General features: G+C 42.7%; 1 protein-coding gene across 2 annotated transcripts in view; it reads right to left on the reverse strand.

Annotated features, from left to right (window-relative positions):
* nrp2 (neuropilin 2) overlaps positions 1 to 27,446 on the reverse strand; it is a 68,177-nt gene that overhangs the window by 8,978 nt on the left and 31,753 nt on the right. For both annotated transcript variants that reach the window (XM_023329461.1, XM_005807991.2), the window contains exons 5-16: positions 27,155 to 27,310; positions 26,248 to 26,417; positions 25,283 to 25,438; positions 17,108 to 17,252; positions 15,505 to 15,680; positions 14,973 to 15,152; positions 14,753 to 14,897; positions 7,912 to 7,992; positions 7,682 to 7,786; positions 3,320 to 3,585; positions 2,832 to 2,928; positions 1,119 to 1,151 (exon numbers count right to left, since the gene is read on the reverse strand). In XM_023329461.1, coding sequence (XP_023185229.1) covers positions 1,119 to 1,151; positions 2,832 to 2,928; positions 3,320 to 3,585; positions 7,682 to 7,786; positions 7,912 to 7,992; positions 14,753 to 14,897; positions 14,973 to 15,152; positions 15,505 to 15,680; positions 17,108 to 17,252; positions 25,283 to 25,438; positions 26,248 to 26,417; positions 27,155 to 27,310 — 1,710 coding nt within the window. The remainder of the gene's footprint in view (positions 1 to 1,118; positions 1,152 to 2,831; positions 2,929 to 3,319; positions 3,586 to 7,681; positions 7,787 to 7,911; positions 7,993 to 14,752; positions 14,898 to 14,972; positions 15,153 to 15,504; positions 15,681 to 17,107; positions 17,253 to 25,282; positions 25,439 to 26,247; positions 26,418 to 27,154; positions 27,311 to 27,446) is intronic.

The raw sequence follows: 27,446 nt of genomic DNA on the forward strand, positions 1-27,446 counted from the left end.
GACCCGCGCTCAGTGCTGCTCAGTCACTCTATCTGATTGCTTTCCGCTGGGAAAACCGCCGCGTGCGTCTGTGTCAACGCCAGCGCTCGTGCGCGTTCGTCGAGAGTTAGGGGATTTTGCGTGGGAGTGCGAAAGCCAGGGAAGTGCACACGCATCACATTCTGCAATAAAAACCCCCAGACAAGCCTGCATCTTAGTGGAGGGCATTATGAGATGCTGAAACACTTGCATCAATCAAAAAGAGACCCCCTCCTCCCAATCCTGTCCCATCCCATCCCCACCTCCTTGGATGTTCTAAACATTTTTCATGAGGCATGGAGTTATTAAATCCCTTCAGGCTGTATCCTGTAGACTAGACCTGGGAGAATGAAGCTCTTTTCAAATACCTGACTGCATGAGGTTGGTTTGATTTAGCTTGCCTTGCACACAGAGTTTGAGATTTATTCTTTGTTGGTGATAAAATTAACCTACTATGCAACTTGTCTTAACTTTTAGACTGAAATTGTGTTTTGCTAATGTGATTGTTTTCATTTTAGTAGGAGGTTTAGAGATTTCTTCATGCTGGCTGATGATAAAAATGAATGCAGTTTAGTCTGGTCAGCTCCAGCAGACTTAACATCGTCAGTGAAGGAAAGGTTTAAGGCGACATTGCAGAAAGTATTCACACTCTTTCGACTTTCCCACATTTTGTCACATTTCAACCACAAAGGTCAATGAATTTTATTGGGATTTAATGTGCCAGACCAATACAAAGTGGAATGTAGTCATTAAAAATCTCATGTGTTTGTATTAACCTTCTCTGTGTCAACACTTTGTATTAGTTGCAATACAAAGGCTGGTGTGTCACTACCAGCCTTGCACATCTAGAGACTGACGTATTTTCCTTCTATTTCACATTTCTGCTCTACTTTGTGTTGTTCTGTTACCTAAAATCCAAATAAGATTCATTGAAGTTCTTTGGTTGTAGTGTGACAAAACTGGAAGGCATTGTAATCTTTCATTGTGCAGTTTGGACAACCAAAGCGAGAACCCCCCCTCTCCCCTGGGTTGATGCATACTGACGGGCAGGAAGCAAGACCACATTTAGGAAGTGACATCCTTATAAAAGCCAAACTCACCTGGGTTTTCTGGAGAAAACGCCGAGAAGGGTTCTATGAGGACAGGGAGACAAGATTCAGACAAGAAAAGAAGAGAATCTCTTAATATGACGGAAAAATGTCACAGAAATGTCACAAGACTATCTAAATGAAATTTTCCTGATATCTAATGTGAATAATGGCATTTACTGAGCTTTTTGGGAGGAATGCAATTTCTTACATGACATGAGTTTGGTTGTGAGAAGGTGACAGACAGAGTGTGTGTGGGCTACATGAACGTGCTTACTGGTGGACTCCCAACAACACTGGGGAAGGCTGGGAGGTTCTGGGTGGCTGTAAACTAACGGAGCAGAACCTTCACTTTGATTGTGTGGAATGCAAACAGAAAAAAAGCGGCGCTGTGTGTGCTTCCTAGGAGGTGTTTGATAGCGTGTGTGTGTGTGTGTGTTGAAGGGAGGGCGGTTAAAAGAGAAGGAACGAGGGGAAAACAACTAGGGAACGAGAGCCATTTTTTTGGAGGGAACACAAACGCGCTGTGAAAAACTCAACTGTGTTTCTTGATAAGAAACATCCCGGCATGCCATGGGAGTGGCAGGAGGAAGTAGGCAAAACAGGAGGGGGAGATGTGAAGGCAGGGCCGTCATCTTCGCCTTCCAAGCTGATGGGCAACATAGACTCTCTCAGGACTCTCGTGACACATTTATAAACACAGAAAATGGCGGAAAGCGCAGGGAAAGGCATCCAAAAAAAAACAAACCCCAGACGCATTTTCTTTTAATTATACACTAGTCCACCTGCGAGGCCAGCTCCAAAGAGATGATGGCTGGGGTTTGGCTTTGAACCTGCAGCTTGGTCTCTGATCTGTTTAAGACCCTCTCTGAAGCCCCCGCTTGGGCCAGATTAAGTAGGCTATGCTTGTACTCGACTCACGCCCTACACTCCCAGAGTTTGCTTGGGAAACAGCCTCTCTAGTAATTCCCTCTGACGGTTCGGGAAAAGCTCTGTTTACAAAATACGACAGGAGCGAGAGCGCGAGAGATGGATGGAGCAGAGAGGAAGAGGAAAAATCTAATGAAACATAGATTAGCATCTTCAAGACCCACGGGGCATTTATGGCCTACTTTTCCTATTCTTCTTTTCTTTTTGGTGAAGAAGTAAACGACGTCCCCCCCCCCTCTCCTTCGTTTTATCTCTACAGTTGGTGGGCTCTTCGATCTCCAAAAGCTGGGATGTGGAGGGGAGGATTAGAGTTTGAAGTGTTTACCTCCTCATGTGCATCAATGTTCAAGGACCTTGCGGCTAAAATGTTTTCGTACAGCGACTTTGCATAAAAACTTCCATTAAAGGGCCTTGTGGAGCTTTTATGACATAACGTAGGTAATTAATTATAAAATAGAATTAAAATCTTGTATGGTTATTTTTTTATTTTTTTCAATTGTAAATCTGAAAAGTGTGGCATGCATTTGGATTTAGTTGATACTGTGAAAAAAAGCACCTTTCTTCTACTTCACAATTACGCTCCACTTTTGTTGTCTCATCACACTAAATACCAATAAAATAGAACAAAATAAAAAAAGTTTGTGGTTGTAACATGAAAAAAAAAGTCCAAGGGATGTGAATACTTTGCAAAGATACGCCAACCAGAGTGAGCAATGACGGATGTGTTGATGGTTTGCATGTTCCGTTCTATATTTAAAAATCCATTTTGGCAAGCTATAGCATTATGCGACGTACCTGTGCACTCTTTCAGAGGGGAGCTCGCACTCATGTGGAGGTTGTCTATCCAGATGTGTCCTCTGGTGCTGTGATGAAAGAAACCCTCGATCACAACCTGGCAGCCAGAAAAGAGACAGAGAAGCGGAAGAATGCATGAGACAGAGGACAAGATGAAGGTAAGGCGGAGCAGGGGGCGGAGGCAAATTGAGAATAGGGACAAACAGAAGGAGGGAGGATAAAAAGTTAATATGAACCTGGTTGCACTCAGCACTTGCAATAATGGTTTAGTTTACTGCAAGCACTTATGCTTACTTTTTTATGAGAACATCCACTTCTTGTGATGTCTCTGACAAATGTATGAGAACAAACAACCGAGCAGCCGGCAGAGAAAATACTTTTCTCTGTGTACTTTTTAAATTTAAACCTAACTCCAAAAGAATAAATCTGACTGTGTTTTTTATTTTTGTTTGTTTTGTTATTAACCTATAAATTCAGCCATTTTCTACCTGGAATTCTTTCGGGGAGCGCGGCACGATGGTCCGGCCTTCTTTCCAGACTGTGGTGTGGTTGTCGCGGAGCGACCACAGGAGGACCTCGTCATTATGGTCGTCCCGCAGAAACACGTTCAGGTTGCCCTGGGAGTCCCCCCACATCTGATAGGAGAAAAGGAGGCAGAGGGGTCCGGCGTCGGCGGGCACCACCGGGCTCACGAGGCGAGCGCGCTGCTCCAGGTTCTTCAGGCTCACGTCCAGGTACAGGTAATTGTTCAATGCTGGAATGGTCGAAAATGAAGACTTACAGCAAATGTATTCATTGTGCAACTCACAGAAGGGAGGACTGAAATAAAAAACACTCTTTCTGTCATTTGTAATTGGGAAAGAAAGTGAGAAACAAGAAATAATCATAATCGGATCTGGTATGAAAAATCGTATTTTTAAACCTTATCGCCCAGCCCGGTTTGTTTACTTTTGCAAGAAGCTGTGTTTAAGTATTTTAACTCTAATCTCTAATCTGATTGGCTGTATAGTTTATGCCAGAGTTGTGTGAGGCTGGAGGTTGTGTTCATTTCCAACCTGACCCTTGAACAAAAAAAAACGGAGCTAATCACTGATTGCTAACAGGAACGGGATCCCTGCTGCACAATGGTCGCACGGAACAATAGGGATATGACAAATATAAACACACCGAAGAATAGGTCCTAACAAGAGGGCCATTCATATGTGAAGTATCACGGCCCATTCCTCTTCATTCCCCTCTCAGGTAACTCCTTTAGCTACTAAAAAAAAAGGTCTTGACAAAAAGCACGGCACTCCATTTGTTTACACCAGAGGATGTTTAGTTTGCAAATTCGACGCCGGCACGAACTGCATTGTGAAAGACAAGCGAGCCGACTGTATGAGAAAGAGATTGAATGCGAACGCGAGTGTGAGAGAGAGTGACTCTGTGAAGAATTTCCTAAGTGGGCCCGGTGGGAAAATGTCCAGCATCAACAATCTGCACATTAAATCACCTGCTTCATCACAAACAACTGTGTATATGCTGCAGGAGTCCTTCAGGGCCAGAAAAAGAATCACGAGCATAACAGCAGATTATAGGATCTGTCTGAATGTGTTAGTTTCCACTGTTTCCTGCACAGCAGAGACTAATAGCCTGTATTATTCAGCGGTGCAACCAAGCTCAGGTTGGAGAGTGACTCCACTGATTCGGACTGGACCTTTTCCTCAGTGGCTGTGTGGGTTTTACGTCGGATCACACAAGCTGTATCTGGGGGGAACAAATCTGTCTCGAATCTGACAGGCCCGCCCCCCCCTCTGCCCGCCATACGGTCAGAGTCGCCTGTCTGTGACACTTTCCACACTGTGACTGTGACAGTATCTCCCATGGCCCTTCACGACTCAGGAATGATTGTGTTTGAGTGCAGTCTTCGCTGAATTTGAAGAATATTTAGAGCTCTACAAAGGATCTGAAACCTCTTACATCAATTCCTCCCTACCCCCTGTTGTAACTCCTTTTAGCATTACAGCATTATTAATCTAAAGTTTTCTACAAAAAAATGAACTCTTTTTTTTCTTTTACATTTTTGGTGACAGTGAAATAATAGCTAGTTCTAAACATTTTTTATTTTTTACAAATAAAACCTAAAAACGTTAGCATGCATCCACTTTACTCTGAAACCCTTGCATATAATCCAGTGTAAACTGGTGACTTTAGACCGAAAATTTGTTGGATTTCACTTATTTAACCAACTTATCCACTGCTGTCACAGTGACCCATTGCTATCCTGCTGCTTTTACAGACCTGGTGGAAAGTGGCGTGCTAATCAGACCTACAAACCACAGAGTATTAATAATCTATTTCACTATTTTTCTGCTGCCACAGGAGGCAAACAACGAGTGAATTTGTGGAGCTTAGTTGTCACATTTTCATCAGGAAAGCATCTAAAGCCAAAAATAATCTTATAAGTCCATGGTGGCTAATTCTGGCTTTATTACTGGTTTCACGTCTGAGGTCAAGAGGTGACAAGTTTGTGGCTTCGAGGTCACAAGGGAAAAACGAGCCCTGCAGAGGATTAAACAGTGATTTGATAGTGGTGAAATAATGATCCTGTTCTGGCTGAGATTTCTGACCTTTGACATTAGGAGGAAAATCAAAGGCGTGTATGGCGTGTCAGAATGGCTGGAAATGATACTTCAAACATAAAAGGCGCAACCTGGCTTAATCTATGCAACCCTTCGTGATCCGGCTGTGATGAAAGAAGCCGCTTTGAAGCCCTCTGTTGAAGCCAAACAGATCACGCTTCAGGAGCGGCGGGATTAGGCATAGGATTGTTACTGGTATCAAGATAGATCAGGTTTTTAAAAGGTTAATATTTCAAAAATGTACAATACGGCAGCTTAAAGTCCTTTCAGCAAGATGCTGAAAAAGTTAATTGCGAAAGTTTTTAGCAAGTCAAATTAAAGAATTTTAGGAGCTTATAAAGGCTACTAAGATGATAAAATCTAATAAAAAGATGTCATATCTACATGTCTCTAAAAAAGGACAGCGGCTGTGAGAATCTCATGAATACTACACAGGAGATTGTGTAAATATTAATTTGAAAATTGAGCATACAAGGTCAAAATAGTTATTCAGCTGTGGTGAGGTGTTTCAGAAGGTAAAAAAATATATATATATATCTATATATATATCTATATATATATACGGCTGGTGCCGTATCCTTCCTGATCCCAGAGGGAATCCTCTTCTGTAGCTTTGAATATCATGCTAAACGCCACACATTTGATTATTGCTCATGCATTAGGAAGAATTTCACTTCTGCAGGGAATGACTGAATAGATGCAACTCTCCACAGCATCATGAAAGGTGGGGCTAACGTAACAGTTGGGAATGATTGCTCTTCTTCGGACTTTAATTACAGCTACTGGGTCCTAACCTCTTCCTGTGGAGCTTTTTGACACCGTAAGCCTGTTTGTCACATATGAGGATGTATATACATGCCTGACACATCCGCGGCGTCTGTTTCCCTCTGATTCCCCCGCTTCATTTTCATTTCAACACCCTTGGCGAGCAGCACGGCTGGCAGACAATGCTGCCGCTAAATTAGACTGGTTTCAATTTAAGAAAATTATTTTAATCAAATTGAAAAAGCGACTCAATGAAGACGCAGTGGGAAAATGACTCCATTTAATTGTGGAAAACGGCATCTTGTCTGGACCCGCGGAAGTTGATAAACTTAATGCATTTGTGCTTGTGCTATTTTCTCCACAGAAATAAAATCCTCCCTGCAGCGGCATGCATAAAGGCTCTCAGATGATGTAGAAAATCATCAAACACTGAAATGCATTTTAGGGGTGCCATGTTTTCTAAATTCATTCAGCCCTCGAGTCTCTGCAGGCGAAATCTGAGTCATTTAGCTAACCAGTCAGAGAGTCCAAAGGGGGTGAATTACAAGATGGAACATAAAACAGTGGGTGTTATGCTTTTCTTTTATGAACCATGCATTCAGTTAGACGGCCTAATAAATATGGAGGGTGAAATAACACTAACTGTAGCCATTTACACTACAACTGGCAATAAGAAATGAGAAAGCCTTTAAATAGATAAGAAAAAATGTCTTAATTGCACCAATCTTAGGGTCGTCATTATCAGTATGACCGATATCTGGCTGACATAATGACATAGTTTTAATTGTTGTAAAGCTTCACAAACAATATAAATATGATATTTCATGGGTACTTCAAACAAATGTAAGTAAGAGTTTATTTTGTCGATGTGAAACTTAATTAAGTTAAAGGGGCTTTTGTGCTTATTCCCAGTCAAAGTTGTACTGTTTAATGTCCACTTTCATAGAAACGTGTCCCAAAAAATATAATAGATACAGCTGAAAACAAATAGATTCTAAATTGTACATTTTAAAAGAACAACTTGAAATGCTGAACTGTAGGAAAGTCAGGAGCAGATTAGTTTTGGTTGATGTGCTATTTGAGATAATTTAATGCATATTGCATATATACAGTATGTAGTCATGTTAAGGCAACTGTTTAATTCTTTCTAATTATATGGTGGCAATGTTATAATCTCACGCTTGCACTTACAAGTTGCTCTTTTCATTAATCTTACCATCCAGCTGGATGGTATTATTACAAAATAGCCAAGTAAATTAGCATTTAGAGTTGATCTGAATCTAAGTGCATTAAATGTTGTCAAAGATAGCTAATGCGCTAAATGAAAAATTAGATCCACCGTTGGCGCATTTCTCTTTTCCACTCTTTTCCATATAAAGTACTCTCAGACTCTTATAATTTCACTTTGTTGCCCTCATTCATTCACAAAATTGCATCCTTTTGTTAACATGGGGGGCCACTCACATTGTTTCCGCCTCGACCAGAGCAGTGAGGCGCCGGGGTCCTGTGTCCATCCGCACAGGTCGTGGTCAAAGTCACACATGCCAAGAGATGAAGGAGGGGTGGCTGCTGTTGAAACAGTGAGTAGAGAAGAAAAAATGTAAGAACAGAGTAGGGTGAATGTGAAATTAGCTTTATTACCATTGAATCAAGCCTCCTTAAACGACAAATGATCCAAGGTGGGGTGCTTTTACCTGTAGTCGTGTTGGGGACTGTGGTGGTTTCTGGGGTAGGAGTCGTAGTCGTAGTTGTAGTCGCAGTTGGAGTGCTGATTTCTGCAGAAAAACACAAACCATGTCTCGGGTCAGGATGGTTAGGTACAGGAATGATCTAAACATTTTTCTAATCTGAAAATTCAGAACTCAGACTTGAAAAACCCTGTGGTCACTGATCTTGCTAACTACTAAAAGCATTGCAACGCAATAACAATACTATCACTATGAGAGTGCATGGTGACACAAAGGCCAATTTATCGCATGAACTCTTCAAAATGGAGAAGATAACAGAACATACAAATGATTGTTGATGCTCATAAGTTTGAAATTTGCAACAGGAAAACAGGCAGTCACCAAAACGTGCCCATGTTTACAGTCAGAGCAGTAACAGTTTAAAACACTGTTTAAGTTTAAAGTGCTGTAAATATCTGCTTTAAAGCAGCTCTAAACAGTAATTTCAGCAAATGCTTTAACTAAGAGCCTAAACTGAAAACTGCTCATGCTTTTGTCTCCTGCCAGAGGCATGAAAGGACAGAAAGCCCCTCAAACACCCAAGAGGGCCCCTGTCATGTTTTGTCTACGAGCTTAGATGTCGGTATCCGTCTAAGACGCATACTGGCCAAAAAACGCATACACACACAGACACACATGTCTGACACTAAAGCTGATGGATGGATGTGTCTAACTAACTCCCCTCGACCTTGGATGGGATGATCACACTCCGAGACCAATCTCTGGCTTTCAGCATGGCTCCAGCACGCACATATATAAACAGATACTCAAACCACCACTCTGTTGTCTTCAGATGTGGGCGTGTGTGTGTGTGTGTGAGCAAGTCTTTTATTTTCATAACTTCCATGCATTTGGACAAAAAACTCCCGGCAGGAACAGAGAAATGTAAAACTACTCTCACGCCGTTTCCTGCATTGCCACATATGCTGGCATATTGAAAAACATGTGGGTCTAGGAAATGAAGACGGACATCATGTCCTGTCACGTTTTTGAAATAAGTGTGATGCTTCTTTTAAAGATTTTCATGCATTAGACGCGTCTATAACAGTAAAAATATGTAATATGGGGACCACCATCTCTTGATGCCTCATGCTCACCCATGTGTTGCTTTCTGTTTGTTCGTGTTATGAATAGTGAGTGTATATTGGGATCAAAGGTGTGGATTTCACAGTGTTTTGCTGCTTCGGGAAAGAGTATGTTGTTCTCACTGTGAGGTCACAGTTTCATTTTTATATTTTTACTTAATACTTTTATATTTTTATATAAAAGTATTTTTATATCTTAAATGTTTCAGACAAAGATAACTTGATAAGAAAGAAGTTATTTAATTCCTTGAGGAAAAATGGCCACCTAACCCTAAATCTAGGTGTTTCTGAAAACTGGAGTTTTTACATTGTTGTGGAATGATTTTGGTTCACTCTTTTTTTGCAGAATTGTATGTAATTTTCTCCCCTAACAGTGTCTTTTAGTTGTATCATGAATAATGCCCTTAAAGGAAACAGAGTTCTGCAGCGATGAAATGTTGTTCTGCGTTCTTTGATGACCTCCTAGATGATTCATTGATGCACTTTTGAAGTAATCATGATTGGTTGGCCTAACCTGGGAAGATTCACCATTGTTCCATGATTTCTCAGTTTGTGAATAATGACTCTCTGTGATTTTCTGAAGCCCTAAAGCTTTGCTTTCCAACTTTTCTTAAGTTTGATTTGTTGCTTTTTGGGAATTGTCAGCCTCCATGTTGCTAGGCATGTTGTTTTAAAGTAATGCCTTGCAATAATGACACCTGGGTTTCATAGTTGAACATACAAACTCTTTAAATCACAGATAATTCAAGCTCTTACATAGGGTCAGGTTGGTTCAGATGTTGTTTTTTCCCCCTGAATGAATGAAACTGAAAAAAGTTGTTTTTTAATTTAATTTGTTTATGGTTATTTTTGTCTGATACTGAACGTATTTAGAAGATCAGAATCAATTAAGTGTGACAACAAAAGTAAAAACAGAAGAAATTGTTTTTCACTGAACTGTACCTGGTGTTAAAGACGTTTTAAAGCATTGTCAGATAGTTATTTTCCAATAGCATCAAGTAAAAGAAAGCATATCTGATTTTTAGCCGTCAAGTCATAAAAAAGGCACAGTTTGCGCATTAAGAAAAACTGAGATATGTACGCAAACACACATGTGGAGCAGGCTGCAGCCGGAATGTGAAGTGGGAGTGTTATTAGGAGCAGATGGGTCAACCTTGGTGCAAACACAGAAGTTTGGGTCAGGTCTCAAACAAAGCTTCACATTTATCATGTGAGCAAATTGTGCAAGAGCTTTTCTCCTCCAATATCTGCAGCACGAAACGATTACAAACATATTCACACCGTTTTTAAGCATCGCTTTCGCAAAAGCAAAAACATCTTTTGACTATACAAAGCCGATTCTTCAGCATATCACATTTCATACTCCTTTGTCAGCTTTCCCGGCTTTGTCTCACTTAAGACGACCCAAACAACTCCGAGGCCTGGATGCCCAATGAGCTCATGTGAGACGCTTTCAAAGGGAAAACCGGCGCACGGAACAACGTGAGGGGAAGCGGAGTCGCGAAAATTTACCGCTCCGAATGCCTGTTAGTGCCGCTACTCCAGGGTCCTGCTGGGAATTTTTCATCTCTCCTTGTGACTACCGTTTAAAGGCTGCGGAAAGCAAACACAATGTGATAGACAACTGATCGGCTTGGAAAATGAGTGGAACGCCGGCCCAGCTGGAGAAATGGCACACATGAAAGGGGTCGGCCACAGCTGGCGACGGCTTCTGACATTAACCCAGCGTTAATGTCATGTCCTTTATGCCAGTCATTTTCCACCTAATGAGACGCTTATCACTGCCGGGAAGGTAAAGGCAAGGAAAAGCAGACCTCTTCCCAACAAGCCTCTCTCCGTCGCCTATTTGCCTTTTTATTCCACTTTGACCTTTGAGTTCAATCTCAGGACAAGGTGTTAAAATAAACCAAGAGCCAACACCTGTGTTACCTGTGTGCACAGCTGAATGCAAACACACACACACACACACACACACACACACACACATATGCACTTTTGGTTGAGTCCATTAAAATTCCCAAGAACTTGGTGCTTTCAAAGGTCAGGCCCTGTCACGGTGTAAATGGGCTGACCTTTCCAGCGTGTGACAGCAGCGTCGAGGCCAACGCGACTGACTTGTGCATTCGTGCGCACGGAGAAAGACAGAATGTGTGCTAACGTATACGACCTACCTCCCTTGCCTCGAGCACTGTGCTCATTGTGTCCAAGTGCGCCACGGTGGAGAGGCCTAATAATGCGGGAAAAGTCCCTCTGCGGCAGAGCGCCGGCTGACATAACACGTCTGCAGCTGCAGGTGGTGATGCAAGTCATCATCATGCTGCAGGACGCGGCTCCGAACTCTTGGGAGCAGCCGACACAGATAGCGCAAAGTCATGCAAGCAAGCATGCCAAGATTTCTCTCTGGTTTTACACCTAAACCTTTTCTTTCTCGCTCACTCATAGGGAGGTGGTGAGGTCCAGCAATGAAAGACATAGCTCACTCCCAAAGAATCTGACTCAGCAATATGTCAGAGACAGGAGGAAGGAGGGAAAAAAAATCCTCAATTATGTAGAAAGCCTTTCTGTAAATCTCTCCCTGGCACTCCCAGGCGCAGTCACACGCTGATAAATGGACACACATTCCTGTCCCAGAGGAACGAAATGGGAAAAAGAAGTAGGGGTGAGCCTTAGTGGTTTATCCCTCCATGTTTTAGTACAGTGCATTCTTGTGTTTCTGTCACTTCAGAAGTACATCCTACTACTAAACCACTGCTTACTCTAAACCAGTCATTCTCAAAAGATTAAGTCCCTCCTTTTGAGAAAAAAAAACTTTCTCTGTCTGGCAGGAAGTAAAAAGGGTCAGGTTAATTTTTAGTAACTGAATATTTAATCAAAATTCTCTCAAATGAACATGTTTGTTTGATGTAAACAAGGAATTAAATAAGTTTTTAAGTAACTTTATCTTTCAGGCTTTGCTTTTTAAAAATAAGTAAGATTAGTGCTTAATCACTAAAATACTGCCCCACCCAATTCACAATGGCGTTCAATGAATGGATGGAAGGAAGGAAGGAGATAGATGGATGGATGGATGGATGGATGGATGGATGGACCAATAAATAATGGACCCTCAAACCTCAGAGAAAGCAGGAAATCAGTCTTTGCCAATGAATAAGTTGGATCGGTTCATGTCGACAACAAACGTCTTGTTCCTTGCTTCTCATTGGTCAGCAGGTCAAAATGGAGCATATTGACCACATCTTCCTCCTTGTATGACATCTAGTCACCATGGAAATCCTGATTCGCTGATTATGTTGCATGGAACCAAGTCTTGGAAGTCAAGGAATCCAAATCTTTTTCACTCCAAATAGCTCCACCAAATAGACATAAAGCCTTATTTTCCTCTTTTCTTAAAAGCTTTAGGGTTTCCCTGAGTGTCTTTAAGTCTTTCTTCTGATGTCATGAAATAAATCCGTTGTTTTATTCTTTGAAGTAACATGGAGACAAAGAGGCAGACCTGAATCTTGTGCTTTTAGTTTTATTGCTTTTTCTGAAATGTTTTGGGCCTCATCACATAAATACTAATTAAAGGAAATTTTCCTAGCCCCTTGAGCTTTGCTGTATTTACTGGGATTTTAACGACAAACAGAAGCACGAATCTAGGTACCGGAGGTTTAAATTATAGGTGTGTACATGAACGTGTGAGGTCTCCTACTCTGGATAAAGCATCGAGATTATCTACCTACATTCTTTACAGATCCGCAAGGATTCCACTCCTGAAGGTATAAATATTTAATTCAAGGAGTATGCAAACAAAAAAATACAAAACTACTTGTATAGCAGAAACACCGTGTATGAGGCAGCAGTGCGGGAATATGGTAAAAAAAAAAAAAAAAAGGTGTGCGCAATGATGAGCAACAGGAGAATGAGGGGAAAGAGAGGGAAACTGGCGAGGCATGGTAACCAAAAGAGAACAAAAACATTTACAGACCCACGCACCGGGCCCCAGGCTGGGAAAGGAAAGAACTGAAACCATGTGCAGAGACGAGGGAGAGGCAGCTCATCCTGCCTGACTGGTGGTCGCTGCTGATATGCTAAAACATGCATGGAGGGAGAAATATGTTTGTTTCATCAGCCTGAATCATATAAATAAGTAGAGTGAAGACATCACTGAGCGGTCTGAACTGAATGATTCACAGGATGTCGGCAGCGGCCCGTTATCCCAGCTGAGTAGGTGGTGGTGTGTGAACAATGTGCGACTGTTAGCAAAGTTTCTGCGTGCCACATTTGACCAAAGCCTTTCTCGTGAATTCAGTCCTCTGTATCAAAGTGTTCATTTCATTTCGCTTCCATCTTTCTGGTTGCTGTTTGTTGATTTAATGCGCTCAGGCCCGGTGTTTTCTTCACTCGTCAGTCAGCAGTTAATGTAAAACATATTGTTTCCTGTGTTTCGCAAGACTTCAGGAGGTCGATGGAGGTACAGTTTCTTGCAGCATTCACCGCAGTCACAACCATAAACCTTAATGTAATTTATTAGGATTTTATGAGATAAACCAACACAAAATAGCACATAATTGTAAATTAGAGAAAGTATCGGACATGGATGGAACCCTGGAAAAGAGTTCACAGAGAACATCTGAGAATATTCCACATATCAAATTATGTCTTTAGCAGTTCGACCAATCAGCATGCTTGAAATATTGTTTTAGGGCGGCCATCTGATCAGTGACGACCCCTTATGTATCACTGGACAAAATAGCCTTACAGTTTGTTAACGAAGGTTTTGGGTCTTTACAATTCATGCTGTCTATTTTAAATTGTTTCTGTTGAATTGCATTAAAATAGATCGGTAATGTCAGACTGTGCAGTTTTCCACATATGTTGTTGCCATGTTTCAGAGTTCAGGACAACAAATCTTATTAATTCCCCCAACACAATATAGGATACACATTGAAAAGTTTAATTTTGGCCACATCTAACCAGAGCACATACTTTCACACGTCTGCTGCGGCATGTCACATAAAATACAGATAAAACACAGAGAAGATTGTGATAACGTGTGACAAAATTCAAGCCACAGCAGAATTAGCGCAGAAGTTCTTGGAGGAAACTAATCACGGATCTTTGCGTGGTGATAAATCTTCACTGCCCAAACAGATAAAGGAAATGGAAAGCTACAAACAGACCTAATGATGAAAAGCACCTTCAATTCCAATCAACACATATGGACCCGGTTGTTGTTCGGCGGGTTGTTTGGTAAATATGTGGCCCTGTGCGTGTCGAGCTACACGGCCGCCCTGTTCAGGCGCAGCAGAGGGAGTGGTAAACAGTAACAGACCGTGTGTGTGTGTATGTCAGTGAGAGTGTGTTTGTCTCTGAAGGAGCACAAAGATCACATCTGGCCAACAGACCATGCTGGAAAGTGAACAAACCGGCGCTCTCACTTGCTGGAGATGCATTCCTGTAAACCAAACCTTGTACAGATCCCTGCTGAGTATTGCGCTTGGAGAGGAACTGAACTCTTCTTCAGGTGAAACGATTAAAAAAAAAAAAAAAATCAAAAAACTGCCTCTCCTCACCCCAGGCAGCCTCTAATGACTCTCATGCATATCTAATGTGAGCCTGAGCCACCTTACTCAGGGTCCATTCAGTCCTGCCTGGATAATTTCAATTCAGCAAATAATTCGCCACTGAATCCTGCAGGCAGGAAATAATGGGGGGAGAATAAAAGCAGAAAGACATCCTACCTGGAAGGTCACATCCAAGGATCTCCACTCTCATCCCAATCCCTCCCGGGGACCACCTCTCTGGATACAGCCTGATGTACTGCGCCACCGTCTCCTCAAAATGACGCAGCTCCGGAGTGTCGTATTGCGTGTTCCCCTCAAATAACTGCACAAAATATTATCACTGAGCTCACAGGCAAATGGGCACCTCAGAGGATGATCTTTCATTAGCTTCACCCACCTTAGGTTGGCTGGTCTTTACATCCATGATGAAGTTCCACTCTTTTCCATCCAGGCTGTGTGCGACTTTGTATTTCCTGACAAACGCGCGGCTGTCTGTGGCAGATCCACTTCCTGAGTCTCCTCCCCGCGCTCCCTGGGTAATGACTCCACGGACGATCTTGGGAACACCAAGGTCCACCTGGAATGAGGAATGAGATTTAGACAACATTCATAGAAAACAGCCCAGGTTTAGGTCGTTATTGAACTGTTACTTGGAGTTTCAGGTTACTTGTGTAAGGAATGTAGAGTGGCTTTACCCCTTGTACTTAGGATCCATTTCCACTACACCTGTTCAGTTTGCTTTAATTGAACTCTAGTTCATTTGTCTAGAATGTTCGTTTAATTTGGGAAGGTGTGAATGTACAGTCGAACTCTCATATGGACAAAATAAATTGTGGCAAACGTATAATCAAGGGCTGTGAATGTCTTTGCAAGGTATTTTTAGAAGTCCATCAGTCCAAATGCACAGTGACTAGGACATAATCTCATACCTGGAGCCACTCCTCTCCAGCCAGGGGCTGCGTAGGTGCGGGGAACCAGCCTGAACGACTTGCCACAAGCCGAGCAGTGCTGGGATTCCACATCATGTCCCTGCTGGACGACACCGAGATCTGGGCATCAGGGAGCAGGCCGGACATCAAGCCCTGCAGGTCTGAGCACGGAGCGCCTGGAGCAGGAGGCAAGAGAGGAGTTACGCATATTCCCACCAGGGAGCGGTTAAAGATTGCACTCCTGACAGCTGAGCTTTAAGATTTCAGATCGGAGGAAATAGGAGAAGGAGAGATTCTGGCTGGACTCTAAGCGTGCAGTTAGACTCCCATTAGTGAGATAAAGGCTCATATTAACTCCACCGCTGCTTTGCATTCATGCAATTCACGTCTCACGCTGATATTTAAGCATCTTTTAATGTCATTCACTGTGATGTTTCTGTCACTATACAGGAAATGAGACTCATAGCTGTGCAAGTGACTGGCATGGGGAATATACGTGAGGAGGAAATGAAGGATTAGGCAAAGGTAAAGGCATAATACACAAAGATAGGAGGAAGAGATGGGGGAAAAAAGCACAAGTGACTAGGAGAAAATGTAGAGATGAGACATCTGCAGAGAAAAACAGGAGGAAAGCAGTGGCGCCGGATCGGCATGGAGGGGCTTTTGAGAGCTTGAAGAAGAGGAACAAAGACACAGAGAGAAAGAGGGAACTGGTGGGAGGATGGGAGCATGGAGGAGATGTTAGTTGTGCTGACGGTTTAAGGGAACACAAATCAAACTTTCATGCTGTTATGTCACTGCAAACGCAGAGCCACGTAAATAATGAATAAATCGCCCAGGACGAGCAGATATACGTGTGCACATTCCTGAATGGTGCACCTTCCTTTGAGGTCACCACCCTATATTTAGAAGCTGCCTTTATGCGGCAGGTTGCACCGATGCTGTAGGAGCTAATAGCTGTTTCAATAGCAGCTGTTGAGGCTGAACTGAATCACGGTTTCTGATGTAAGAGCGAACAGAGAGCCATGAATGATTGAGAAGTACTCGTTTCCCGATCCGGAGGAGCTCACGGAGCGAAGAGGAAGCTTCAAAAAGAGTTTGGAAACCATGGGAGATTTTTCTTAAAGAGGAAGGGGAGGTTGGAGACAGAAAGCGAGCATGGAGAAGAAGTGGAGGGGCATCGGAAGATTAAAGCGACACATGGTGGTACCTCCAGATGGAACAACAGAGAATGCTTTCTTTCATTAGCCTAAGGCTCGGTATACTCAAAAGACGGCGCTGGGAATATGCATGAGTCTAAATGTACACGTTAGATCCTATTTCTTTTTTACTCTTTTTGAATAAACTTTGCATGATGTACCAGACAGTTGTTCTTACTGGAAAAGCAATAAGCAGTGGGAGGCAGAAAAAAGTCTGAATATCAGATTTTTCCGCAAAATTATTGAAATAAGGCTATTATTATTATTACTACTACCACCATGTCATTAAAAATGATCACTATCGTATACAGTTTGCAACTCTTCATCATGAAAACATATAGTAATGCCATTTAGCAATGTGATAGAACATAGTCTTATGAAGGAAGATCTGTCAGGAAGTTAACCTGTGATCTGGCATCCATGGAGCTCAAATCTCAGCGCAATTCCATTCTTCCAAGTTTGAGGCCGGATCCGGACAAAACGAGCCAAAACCGGCTGCGGGACGCGGTTCAGGACCACCTCGGCTGGGTCTGTGTTGGCGTGGAAGATCTGTGGAGAAAAAGCGAGGACAAAACACGGCGTCAGAGGGGAGACGGCAGACACACACACATGCACATCTCTTGCTTCGACACCCTCCCGCTGTGCGCAGTTTCGCTCGGCTTCACACGCACAGTGGCAGGCCGGACAAAGCGGAGACAACCCAAACACGGATCCGGTGTCAGCATCCCAGCTGTCGATGTGTTCCCAGGTCAGGGGTTCAGTGCCGGGAGGCTGGGAAAGCCCACTTAATATATATATTTTTTTCCCTCTCCTTTTCACCTCCATGCTTACACGCATGCAGACGTGTAAGCATGCGTGCCAACTCAACACGTTGGTGGGCACAGGAAACCCACGGGAGACGTGACCCGACACGGCCCAACGCAGGAAGTCTCTCCAGGTGGGCAGGATGTCAATGAAACCCACTTCCTGAGACGTCCACCTAAAATCATCAACGTTCAGCGTTTTCTCCTTGAACACTCCCTTCCGTCCTGCAGCCAGTTCAGAGGGACGATGTAACCACGGTGACTGGGTTTCTTCCTGTTTTGGGTGGAAAAGTGACCTGGGATTGACTGTGATGTTGGAAATCAGAAATCCCAGCTCATATTTGTGAATAACTTCCCTTTTTTTTCACGTCCTTTTCCAAATCCTCTCCCCACTTCTTTGTCATCTCATTCATTTTTCAAACCTTTTCCTTCCAGACCGCACAGTTGATGTCTGTTCACACCTCCTCCTTCCTCACCTCTTCCTTTTGTTGGCAGCTACTAACTGAAACCACACAGGAAAACCACAGGAACCCACACACATCCACCCTACACACTCAGATAAGCAGAGGAAGAGCCTTTTAACCGACTGAGTGACTGTTAAGTGTCATTCACTCTCTATCTGTCTGTGGCTGACCGTGGCGGCTGTTAATATAGCATCAAAACACACTGCGTCGCAGCCTCGACGCACAATAAGAAAGAGATGAGAGAGACAACAGTTACAAGCGGCTGAATTAAAGATTAAAGGCATCATCCTTTAAAAAAAGCTTCCTACATGATTTTTCTTTCACTTTAATCTGAGAACAACATGATCAAACGCAAACAGTCTCCCACAGTTTGAAAACTCAAAGTAAATGCATTATATTAGCAAAAGTATTCTCCCATCTACACAAATAAAGTTGAGTAATATCCAATTCTCAACCCATGGGAAGTCAGCCCACCTTATCTCACTGTTAACTCTTTTTTTTTTTTAGAAAAATCTTTACCAAAGGCATATTTATGAGCATTCTTCCAGAAGTTCAAATTCGAGGTCAGACACTGATGTTGGATGATAATTCCTGGCCCTTATTCATACCATATAGGTATTCTAGCGGGTTGAAGTCAGACTGGTCAAGTTATTCAACACCTTTTTTGGAGGTTTTCTTGTGCTGGGCGTGTTGGAAAACTATTTTTTGCATCCAAAAAATAGTTTTCACAAACATCAGGAATCTCTTGAGAGCTTTCATAAATATTAGATTTTATACATCTGGGGCCATAAAAGTGATTGAAACACCCAAATTCAATATTTTGGGTGGGTGAACAAATATGTTTATATATCTTTTTTTCTGGTGTTAATGGCGCTTCCTTATGGTTTCTAATTAAAAAAAATACACTGTAGGAAAAGTGACCCATAGTGACGACAATATATTTAATCTTGAACATTTTATCACATTAACACAGCAAACTTAAACAACTGCTGACCAGCTTTACAAAAATTATGGTAATTTTAGCAGCATAAATGGGAATTTGATATTTCACATAAAATCCTTATGAAGTACATTAAAGATTTTGGTCCCATCATGACAAAAGGTTTGAGCAAAATTCCCTCGCTTTCTAAAAAAACCTGTCAGAAATTTCATACTAACACACCGTCTGAATGTTTCCCCTTCAAAATCCTACTCAAGGGGGTTTTATTTGATTTTGGGCATGGCCTGATTTAATCAAGTGCAGCTGACACTGGTAATACAAAGCAGTGTGAGTGTTTGAACAGATAACAGGGCTATCGCCGCTGAATCTGCTGCTGGATGGAGGGATAGGCAGTTGCTGTGTTTACCTAAGAGGCACAAGAGCCGATGCGGGCTCTTGTGGGGGGTTATGTAAACTCCTACGCACGCTCACAGAGAGACAGGAGTGTGACGAAAGATCAGCTGTCCACCGTCTCTCCCACTGTCGGATAACCCGAAACAAGGGCAGACAGGATGAGAAAACAAAAAACCTCTGCAGGGAGGTTCGGATGCCCGCAGAAGAAAAGTTGAAACCAGATGAAGTGGGTAGAAAAAAACCCCGAAAAGGTTGAATGGAGGGCAGGGTGTAGATGTTGGAGGGAGATGAGTGGAGGAATGTGGGACAGGACGCAGGGAGCAGTGCTGAGGAGCAACAAACAGATTCATCATTGAAACAGGAAATGTCCTTTTCAAGTATTTATCTCGTGATAAGGAGCTACAACCCAAATTCGGAGGAATTTCCTCAATTCTGAAGTGATTTACCGGGAAAACAGCTAAAATCAAGTACTGGAGACCCTAATCGGATGATTGGAATCACGATAGTTAAAAACAGGCACAGCCTCTCCAATAAGCCTGTGCATTACAGTGCAGCTGGCTGCTTTTACCCTTTGTTTTTGTCTTTGGAATAAAGCTGGGAATGTGTCCAAAAACTCTGTTATTCACAGGGAGAACAGGTTGTTCCATAAAAACCCGCTCTAAAAAGGCTCATCTTTTTTTCTGAATGTAAACTAGAGTAGAGTCGCAGTTCTTTTACTTTTCTTTTTGGTATTTTGTCACACTTTAGCATTTTAGATCAAACACATTTAATAAGACGACAAGAATTCCCTGCATCAAATATTAAATACATTTATGAAGGTGAAAAAAGCTTTTCAGCTGTAATAAACTTACATATTTTTTGTTTAATTTTACTGGCTAAAGACAGATTTGATTAATGACAGACCTTAAGAATGAAGAAGTCACTTAAATAGAACAGCAGGCAGCAGGATAAAAGAGCTCAAAAAGCAACACACCAGCTCCAAACCAAAGAAATTTGAGAAGACATGAACATATCAGCCAGGAAAAGGTTACAAAACAGTTTCTAAGTCTTAAGCTGTTATTTATCGTTGGAGGCTGTGGTGAATCTGCCAAGATCTGTCTAACCAAACAACCACACAGAAATTTAAAGAGGAGCGGCAAAAGCAAATGAGGTAGATTAGCAGTGACAAATGTACATCATCATCGCATCAGATAGACATTCCCCAAAAAGTATTAATGTCTCCTGCTGGAGAGGCAGAGTAGCTGAAGAGAAATATCAACACTGCTGTCTGAGGCAATAAACTTCTGACCAATCACACAACACTTCGCACAAAGCTCAGCGCGAAATGGTACGACCTGGTCCTGGTGTCGAGTTCGACAGGCGCATGGCTTCTAAATGACGTAGTTTTGTTGCACATCTACGCCACTGAGAAATGTTTTCGTCACTTCTCATGAAGGATGTGGGAGCTTTTAGGGTCAGAGTTCACAACTGACAACTGTGTGGGGCTTCTACAGAGAGGAGTGGGAGAAAATTCTTCTACATAATCTCCAAATCTCCTGTGTCCAATCCACTTCCTCCCCACCATTGTCAGGACACCTGAGAGTTCGCTCGTTCGACTCTGCTTTAAGGTTAAAGGTTAATGGCACCAGGAAGCAGATGGTTGCTCATTGACTAGCCCCGTTGATAGGCATGGCCACTTTTTGACTGAGTAGGAATGAAATGCTGCTGGTGGTAAAACAAGAGTAGGTGCAGCATCATCCATCTGTTTGTGTGTGTAGTGGTGAGGAGGAGGGGAGGCGGGACGGTAATCTGCCAGACAACAACGTCGCGTCTCCAGGATCTCCGCCCCTCACGTGACCTGCCACCGAGGTAGGCTGAATAATTGATGCTGTCGTGTTGTGTCTCATCGCGTAGAGGGTCATGAAATTATAACGAAGAAACCCCCTCCCCGCCCCCCATTACACACACAGCCGTGGCGGTAGCAGTAAGTGGGGGGTCAGACTTGTTTGTGCATCAGGAGTGTTTAAGTATTGATGACCCCTTCTGAGAAGGAGGTCACCAAGAAAGGAGTGTCCATTTCCCAGAATCAACCTTCTAGCCCGTGTAATGCAAAAGCAAGCAGATGTTTAGCTTTTTAAAATAAGGGATAGTTGGATTGCATCTCGATTTAGTCATTTCGTTTTCTGCACATCATCATGTTTTCCTTCAAGCTGACAACACCAGTGGGAGATATGAGAAGCTCGGCACAAGACATTAGTCTTTCAATGTTTTTTTTTTTCACTCCTACGATATTTTATTCCCATGATTACACATCCTGTCCTTCTGATTCTCCAGTCGGTTCTTCTCCATAAAGATGTCGAATATATTGAACCAGTTCTGGCTGACGGAAACTGGATTCTATGTGATAGAGCAACAAAAAGTTGAGCTTAAGTGGAAAGTAACAGGAAAGTGCAGACAAAAAAGGTCTAAAAAGGGGGGCATGCATTTAATTTTGATCAGGAACATTCCAGCGTAGCTCTGGCTGTTTGGTTAGGGTTTGATCAATCTCAAGTCTTTTCTAGCGTCCCCACAGCATGATCCCACCGCTGCCATGTTTGCCAGGTGCTATGATGTGTTCAGGTCGTCCAAACCACCTATCATTTTGCATGCAGGCCGAAAACGGAGAGGACTTGCATTTTTAGTGTGCACAAAGGTTTGACAGCCGTCTTTTTGGTCAAGCCTTGCTGCAGATGTTACCATCTGTCACTAACTCCACCTGCGTGCCAATGCAAATTTGATTATGATTGTTGTATTATGCATGAGCATGCAAACAAAGCGTGTGTGTTTGTTTGGTTCTGTGGGTTTGCAGCACACCATGATTGGATGAGCAGGCTGAAATGCTGTGTGGGCTGTTTTTTTTTTGTTTTGTTTTTTTTCCTTTTCTCCCCCCCACCCCCTCGCTCAGGGTTACTTGATGTGTGTGACAAATTTAGCACAACCTCACGACACTTTTCAGCAACACAAAGCTTGTTTAGCACCAGAGGCTGCTGGGACCTTCCCTCACAGACGCTGACAGATGACAGTGTGTGTTTTTCATGTTAATTAGTGTGGGCACGCTCGTGTGTCTGTGTCGGAAAGCGAGAAAGGGAGAGAGCGATGGAAAAAAAAGATGACTGCACGCTCGTGTCTTACAGTACGCGCGAGTTGGTGAGGAATGCAGCTCCCGAGCGAGTTAGCATCTCATCAAGTAATGAGGTGCATATGTGAGCCGTGCGACTTTGATTTAACGAGTCACATGCACGTTAAACTGAGATTGGGTTGTCATGCAGAAACTTGGTGAAAAGGAACGACAAAAAACACAAAAGCTTATTGTGGGTGTGACTCTAGAGGCGGTATCCTTGTTCTCTTACTGTACTTTTCATAACTTCCTGTCCTGACAATGAAAAAGTTACCTTTTCCTGACAAACACAGGAGGGTGAAGACTGGAAAGCCACTCCTATTATTAATAGTAATCTCTTATCTGGTGTGCAGATGTGGCGCACGTGCAATTCATAAGCCTCTATAACGTTAAGCTCACTGTTAAATGACAATTAGAAGAACCAAATCTGAGTCATTACAAGACCCCCCGACGAGAACTGAGCTTCAACCACTTAAGGCTCTTTGGGGGGGCTTAGGACCGGCTAACAGGGGGGCTTGAGCAGCACGACGGGTGGATTAGTGGTCACGGAAGATTCAGCCGCGGCCCATGGGGAAAGACGCAGCCCCTGACCAACAAGGAGTTTAGCATACTCTCCGGTTTTAATATTAAACTGTAAAGCCGGGCTCCAAATTATGGCTAAAAATCCCTTTTGAGTTAGATTTGTTGAATATATCCATTTATTAAGATGTAAAAGTTGGCCTCTTTCAAGAAATCTTTTCTTAAAACATGCCAAAGGAATGCTCTTAACACTTAGATATCCGTTTGATCAAATCAAACATTTGTGTCAAAGATAACAGAAGTGGATGCAAAAAAAAACTTTTCAAATGATTTAATTCAGTGGTGAGAAGTTGTGAAAATATAGCTGCTCCTTTGTTTAAATCATGAGTTAGCCATGATTAACAACATTTTCTTGGGGTCATTTTCAATAGCCACACCCAGCCCTGGTGACTCGCAGACATTAATTAAATCAATGAATCACTTAAACAGGAGCTGTCTGACGACCTGAAGTACAGAAAACACAAAAACATCATACGCAGATGAAGGGGCAGGACATTTACAGCAGCAAGTTCACCTCCGAAAGGTGAAAAAAGCTACAAAAAATGAAGATGAGTGGCTTAGTCAAAGTCTGATTCTAATAAATCCTAAAGCATGACCTCAAACAGGCCTTGCTGTTTAAGGTCCGCTGTACTCAGGCATGGATCCTGAATAAACGCTTGTGGTTTTAAATCCTAATGTGACCAATAGTCTCATGTATGGGGTCCATCTTTAAACTGTCATCATTTCTTTCTTTGAATCAAAAACAGATGGTGTGGCTCACATTTTATGGAGGTTATGCAATGAGGCAGGGTAAGAAGAGCAAGACTTCCTGGTTTCAGCTCGGAGCAACATGGAATTAGTTTTGATCGCCGCCGAGTCACACCTAATTTCCCTTTTAAAAACCGCACTTTAAAAATTTGCTAACTTCCATCAATCTCTTTGAGTCATGCCGCCTCTCTGTGCATTCAAAATGTTGAAAACAATTTTCATAATGCCTGCAAGATCCATCCCAAAAGCCTGCAAATGATGCCTCTGTCTGAAGCCGTGTCTGAATGTGTCTCGATATCTTTTTTTTTTCCTATGCTCCAACAGATTAGAGGACTCATATTACCAAAACACAGACGGACCTGCAAGCACCATGTGTGTACATTGATATATATGCACTTGCACGCACATCTCCAGACAAGAAGATCAGCCAGAGGTTATTTAAATGGGAATGGGAGGGGGAGGTGTCTGTGGATTGAGTGGGCTTGTGCTTGTGGAAGGAATGGGGACATCTGGGGGCTCTAATAAATTACACAGATGTTGACTTTTAAGGCAAATCCACATTTTGCTCAATAATCTCTACATCAAATACCCCCCACTGGCACCACCCAAACCAATCATGGTCACGCACAGAAGAGGAGGGGGGCCCTGGTCCGTACGGGTTAGTCTATGCGGATTAAATCCCCCCGCCCCCATCACCCCACCTCTTCCTCTTCTCCCCACTCTGTTTTTCTGCTTAAAATCCACAGAGACGTTAAGCTTGGAATGAGGGGAAAGAGTTGGAATCCCCCAAGAGACAGGTGGTCGCACAGCAGCCTCCACTGTATGCAGAACATCACATGCAAAACAAAAAAAGATATAAGGCCCCGTCAAAGCACCAAACAACGCCAACATCACATAAATTGTCCCAGTCCACACCTGGCGCGACTCCCAACGGTTTCACAACCCCAGGTGTCTGTTTATATGTGAGCAATACTCTGAGAGAGAGATCACAAATCTAAAATGGAGATAAGAGCACACAGAGGATTTCATTGTTCCTGTTTTACTCGTCTTTTGCTTCTTTTTCTACCTCATGACCGGGGTCACGATTGAGGTTTACAAGCAGCGGTCGCGGAAGGGGAACGAATGCTGCATCATTTGATGCAACTCCTGGATGAACACGGCTGCCTTTGTTACTGAGGAATGAGCCGTGGCAGGGGAATAAATGTACTGTAAATAAAGAACCTATAGCTGCAAGCGGAGTCAAGTTTCCTGAAGATACTTGTATGTACAGGAGACAATTGTGTCTAAGAGAGACTAACTCTTGATAACTGTAAACTTTTCTGCTTGAAAACAGAGCTGACAATCACAGACTGATAACTGCACATTTAACATCTCACAATTTAATCCAACTTGACACACACACAAAGAAAATACTTAATCTGCATTGAAGTAACAACTGTGATACTTTGAAACCTTATTGTTCTTGCAGTCCAGTAAAGTTAATTTGCTAAATTTAAATGTGCGTAGCAAAGACTAACCCTGTGGTTCTTGCCGTGTCGGTACAACATCCAGTCCTCTCCGTTGGTGCTGACCTCCAGTTTGAAGGAGGTGACGTAGTAAGCCTTCTGAGTCTCTTTGGATATGGCTCCCTGTGTTGCTATCCCAGTCAACACCTTTAGGAAGTGGAGGTCAACCTGAAATAAAGAATTAATTTTATTGGAACAATGTTCAAATTATGGGGGGGGGTGAGAGCAAAACCACTCCACCTGCCGCACAAATGAGATTGACACCGTAAAGCTGGATGTCACGCTATGATTCTAAGCGGAAGACGCAGATAAGCAAACCCAAAGATGATTTTAAGGTGCAAAAGCGTAAACAAAACATAATTTCCTTTTTCCTGAGAAAAAGGAAGATATGGATATCCTATGAAACAGATGACTCTTTAAGTTATTAAAACGAACCTATTTAGACGAAAGCATGACTGACATAGATACCGGAGACGTTCCTGCCGCTGTGTGCATGTCGCACAGACAGCAGGAATTAGTCGCAGACTGTGCCCCACTGCTGGGGAAACTGAGGAGAGCATGTATGTGCATTGTCATGTGTGTAAGGTGAAGGAGGCGGGAGGTAAAGATCAATGGCTCGGTGTTCGGATGCGTTCCAGGAGAGCACCTTCATCAATCACAGCCGTCTCGCTGCTCTCCTCGGCTCATGCAAACGCGTGCGTGTTGGAGACAGGAAAGATTGAAAGTGCAGAAGAACTTCCTTATCATCGGTTTACAGTTCCTCCATTTCCCGTGTGTGTGTGTGCGTGCACAAGGGTGTGTGTGTGTCCTGCAGTATATGAGATACTGTTGTATATTCCATCTTTTCCTCACCACAACAAATTTATTATCCTCAACAAAGTGATCTTTAAGGTCACTTCATGGCTGGAATTTTTATTGAAGTTGTGCTTGAGCTTCGATTTCATGAGAAAAATACAATTTGGTCTGCAAATAAACACCTGTATGTACTCCTTGTTGCTGTCCTCTGAAGGCGTCCAGGCATTGTCGTCGTTGTTGAGGCGGGCCTGCCGCGGCAACCAGCGGTTGTCGTAGAAGCTGGTTGAAGCTGTGATTTGGTCGTCGCTGATCTTGCCCGACTCCATGCCTAGTGCGTTGCTACAGTGGAATGCTAGTAAAGAGAACAGAGGAAAGGGGAGATGATTGGTGAATAAATGCAATAAGAAGATTTTATTTGTCAGTACTAGTGAAAGAAACAAAAAATAGTGTGTATACTACGTACTTGAACTTTTTCAAGTTACAACTACCAATTTCATTATATTTCCTATCTATTTTATGTGAAAGACCAACACAAAGAAGCACATAACTGTGAATTGAAAGTAAAAGTAGCTCTAGTTGTATAGTTCAGTCACTTTTGTAGCTTGTAACAGGTGTAACATATTCTATATAGTGCAACAGCATGAGGCTGTCACCACTATGTTTCATTCAGGATCACAGGCGGTCTTAGGTTTCATCCACTCATAATCTTTTACATAAAGAAATTTATTCAATTTTGGCATCAAATGATCAGAGCACCTTATTCCACTCGCTTCCTACAAGCCTTGTGTCTGACTGAGCTGAATGCTGTTGTTGTAGCGTGACAAGCAGCAGGTGAGCTGAGGTAAACTGAGGTTAATTTATGTTCTAAATGAAAACACTATGAGTCTGCTTCTAAGAAAAGAGCAAAATACTTCTGGAGGGAACTTGAAAAAGCATCAAACCTAAAATAGCATTAAAGCAGGCAAAGCTGAGCATATCGAGAAGGTGAGGATAGGGTAAGAGGAAGAGAGAGAGGAGGGGGAAAAAAAATAAGCGTCAGAGAGAAATATGATGCACAGACGCATTCAGGAGACGTTATCCTGCACTCACAGTCGGCCACTTCTTTGTGGGTGATGTTGTAGCGTGCGGAGAAGCCGTCTTTGGCTACGGCCATGTCTGTGTGGAAGGAGAGGGACAGCAGGCCGGAGGATGACTGGATCTCCGGGGGGATCTTTGTCCCGCAGTACCGGCCAATCAGAGGAGACGCTAGAGGAAAAACAAACAGATTAAAACCCTTTACTTTACTTGTTTTGTTTTTTTACTTTAAGGCTGTCCAGTAGAAATTCTACTGCGGCAAGTGTTGACTAATGAGTCACAGCATGCCACCTCTTCCTAGCATCAT

The sequence above is a fragment of the Xiphophorus maculatus genome, chromosome 24 (assembly GCF_002775205.1).
Source record: "Xiphophorus maculatus strain JP 163 A chromosome 24, X_maculatus-5.0-male, whole genome shotgun sequence".
Lineage (NCBI taxonomy): Eukaryota > Metazoa > Chordata > Actinopteri > Cyprinodontiformes > Poeciliidae > Xiphophorus > Xiphophorus maculatus.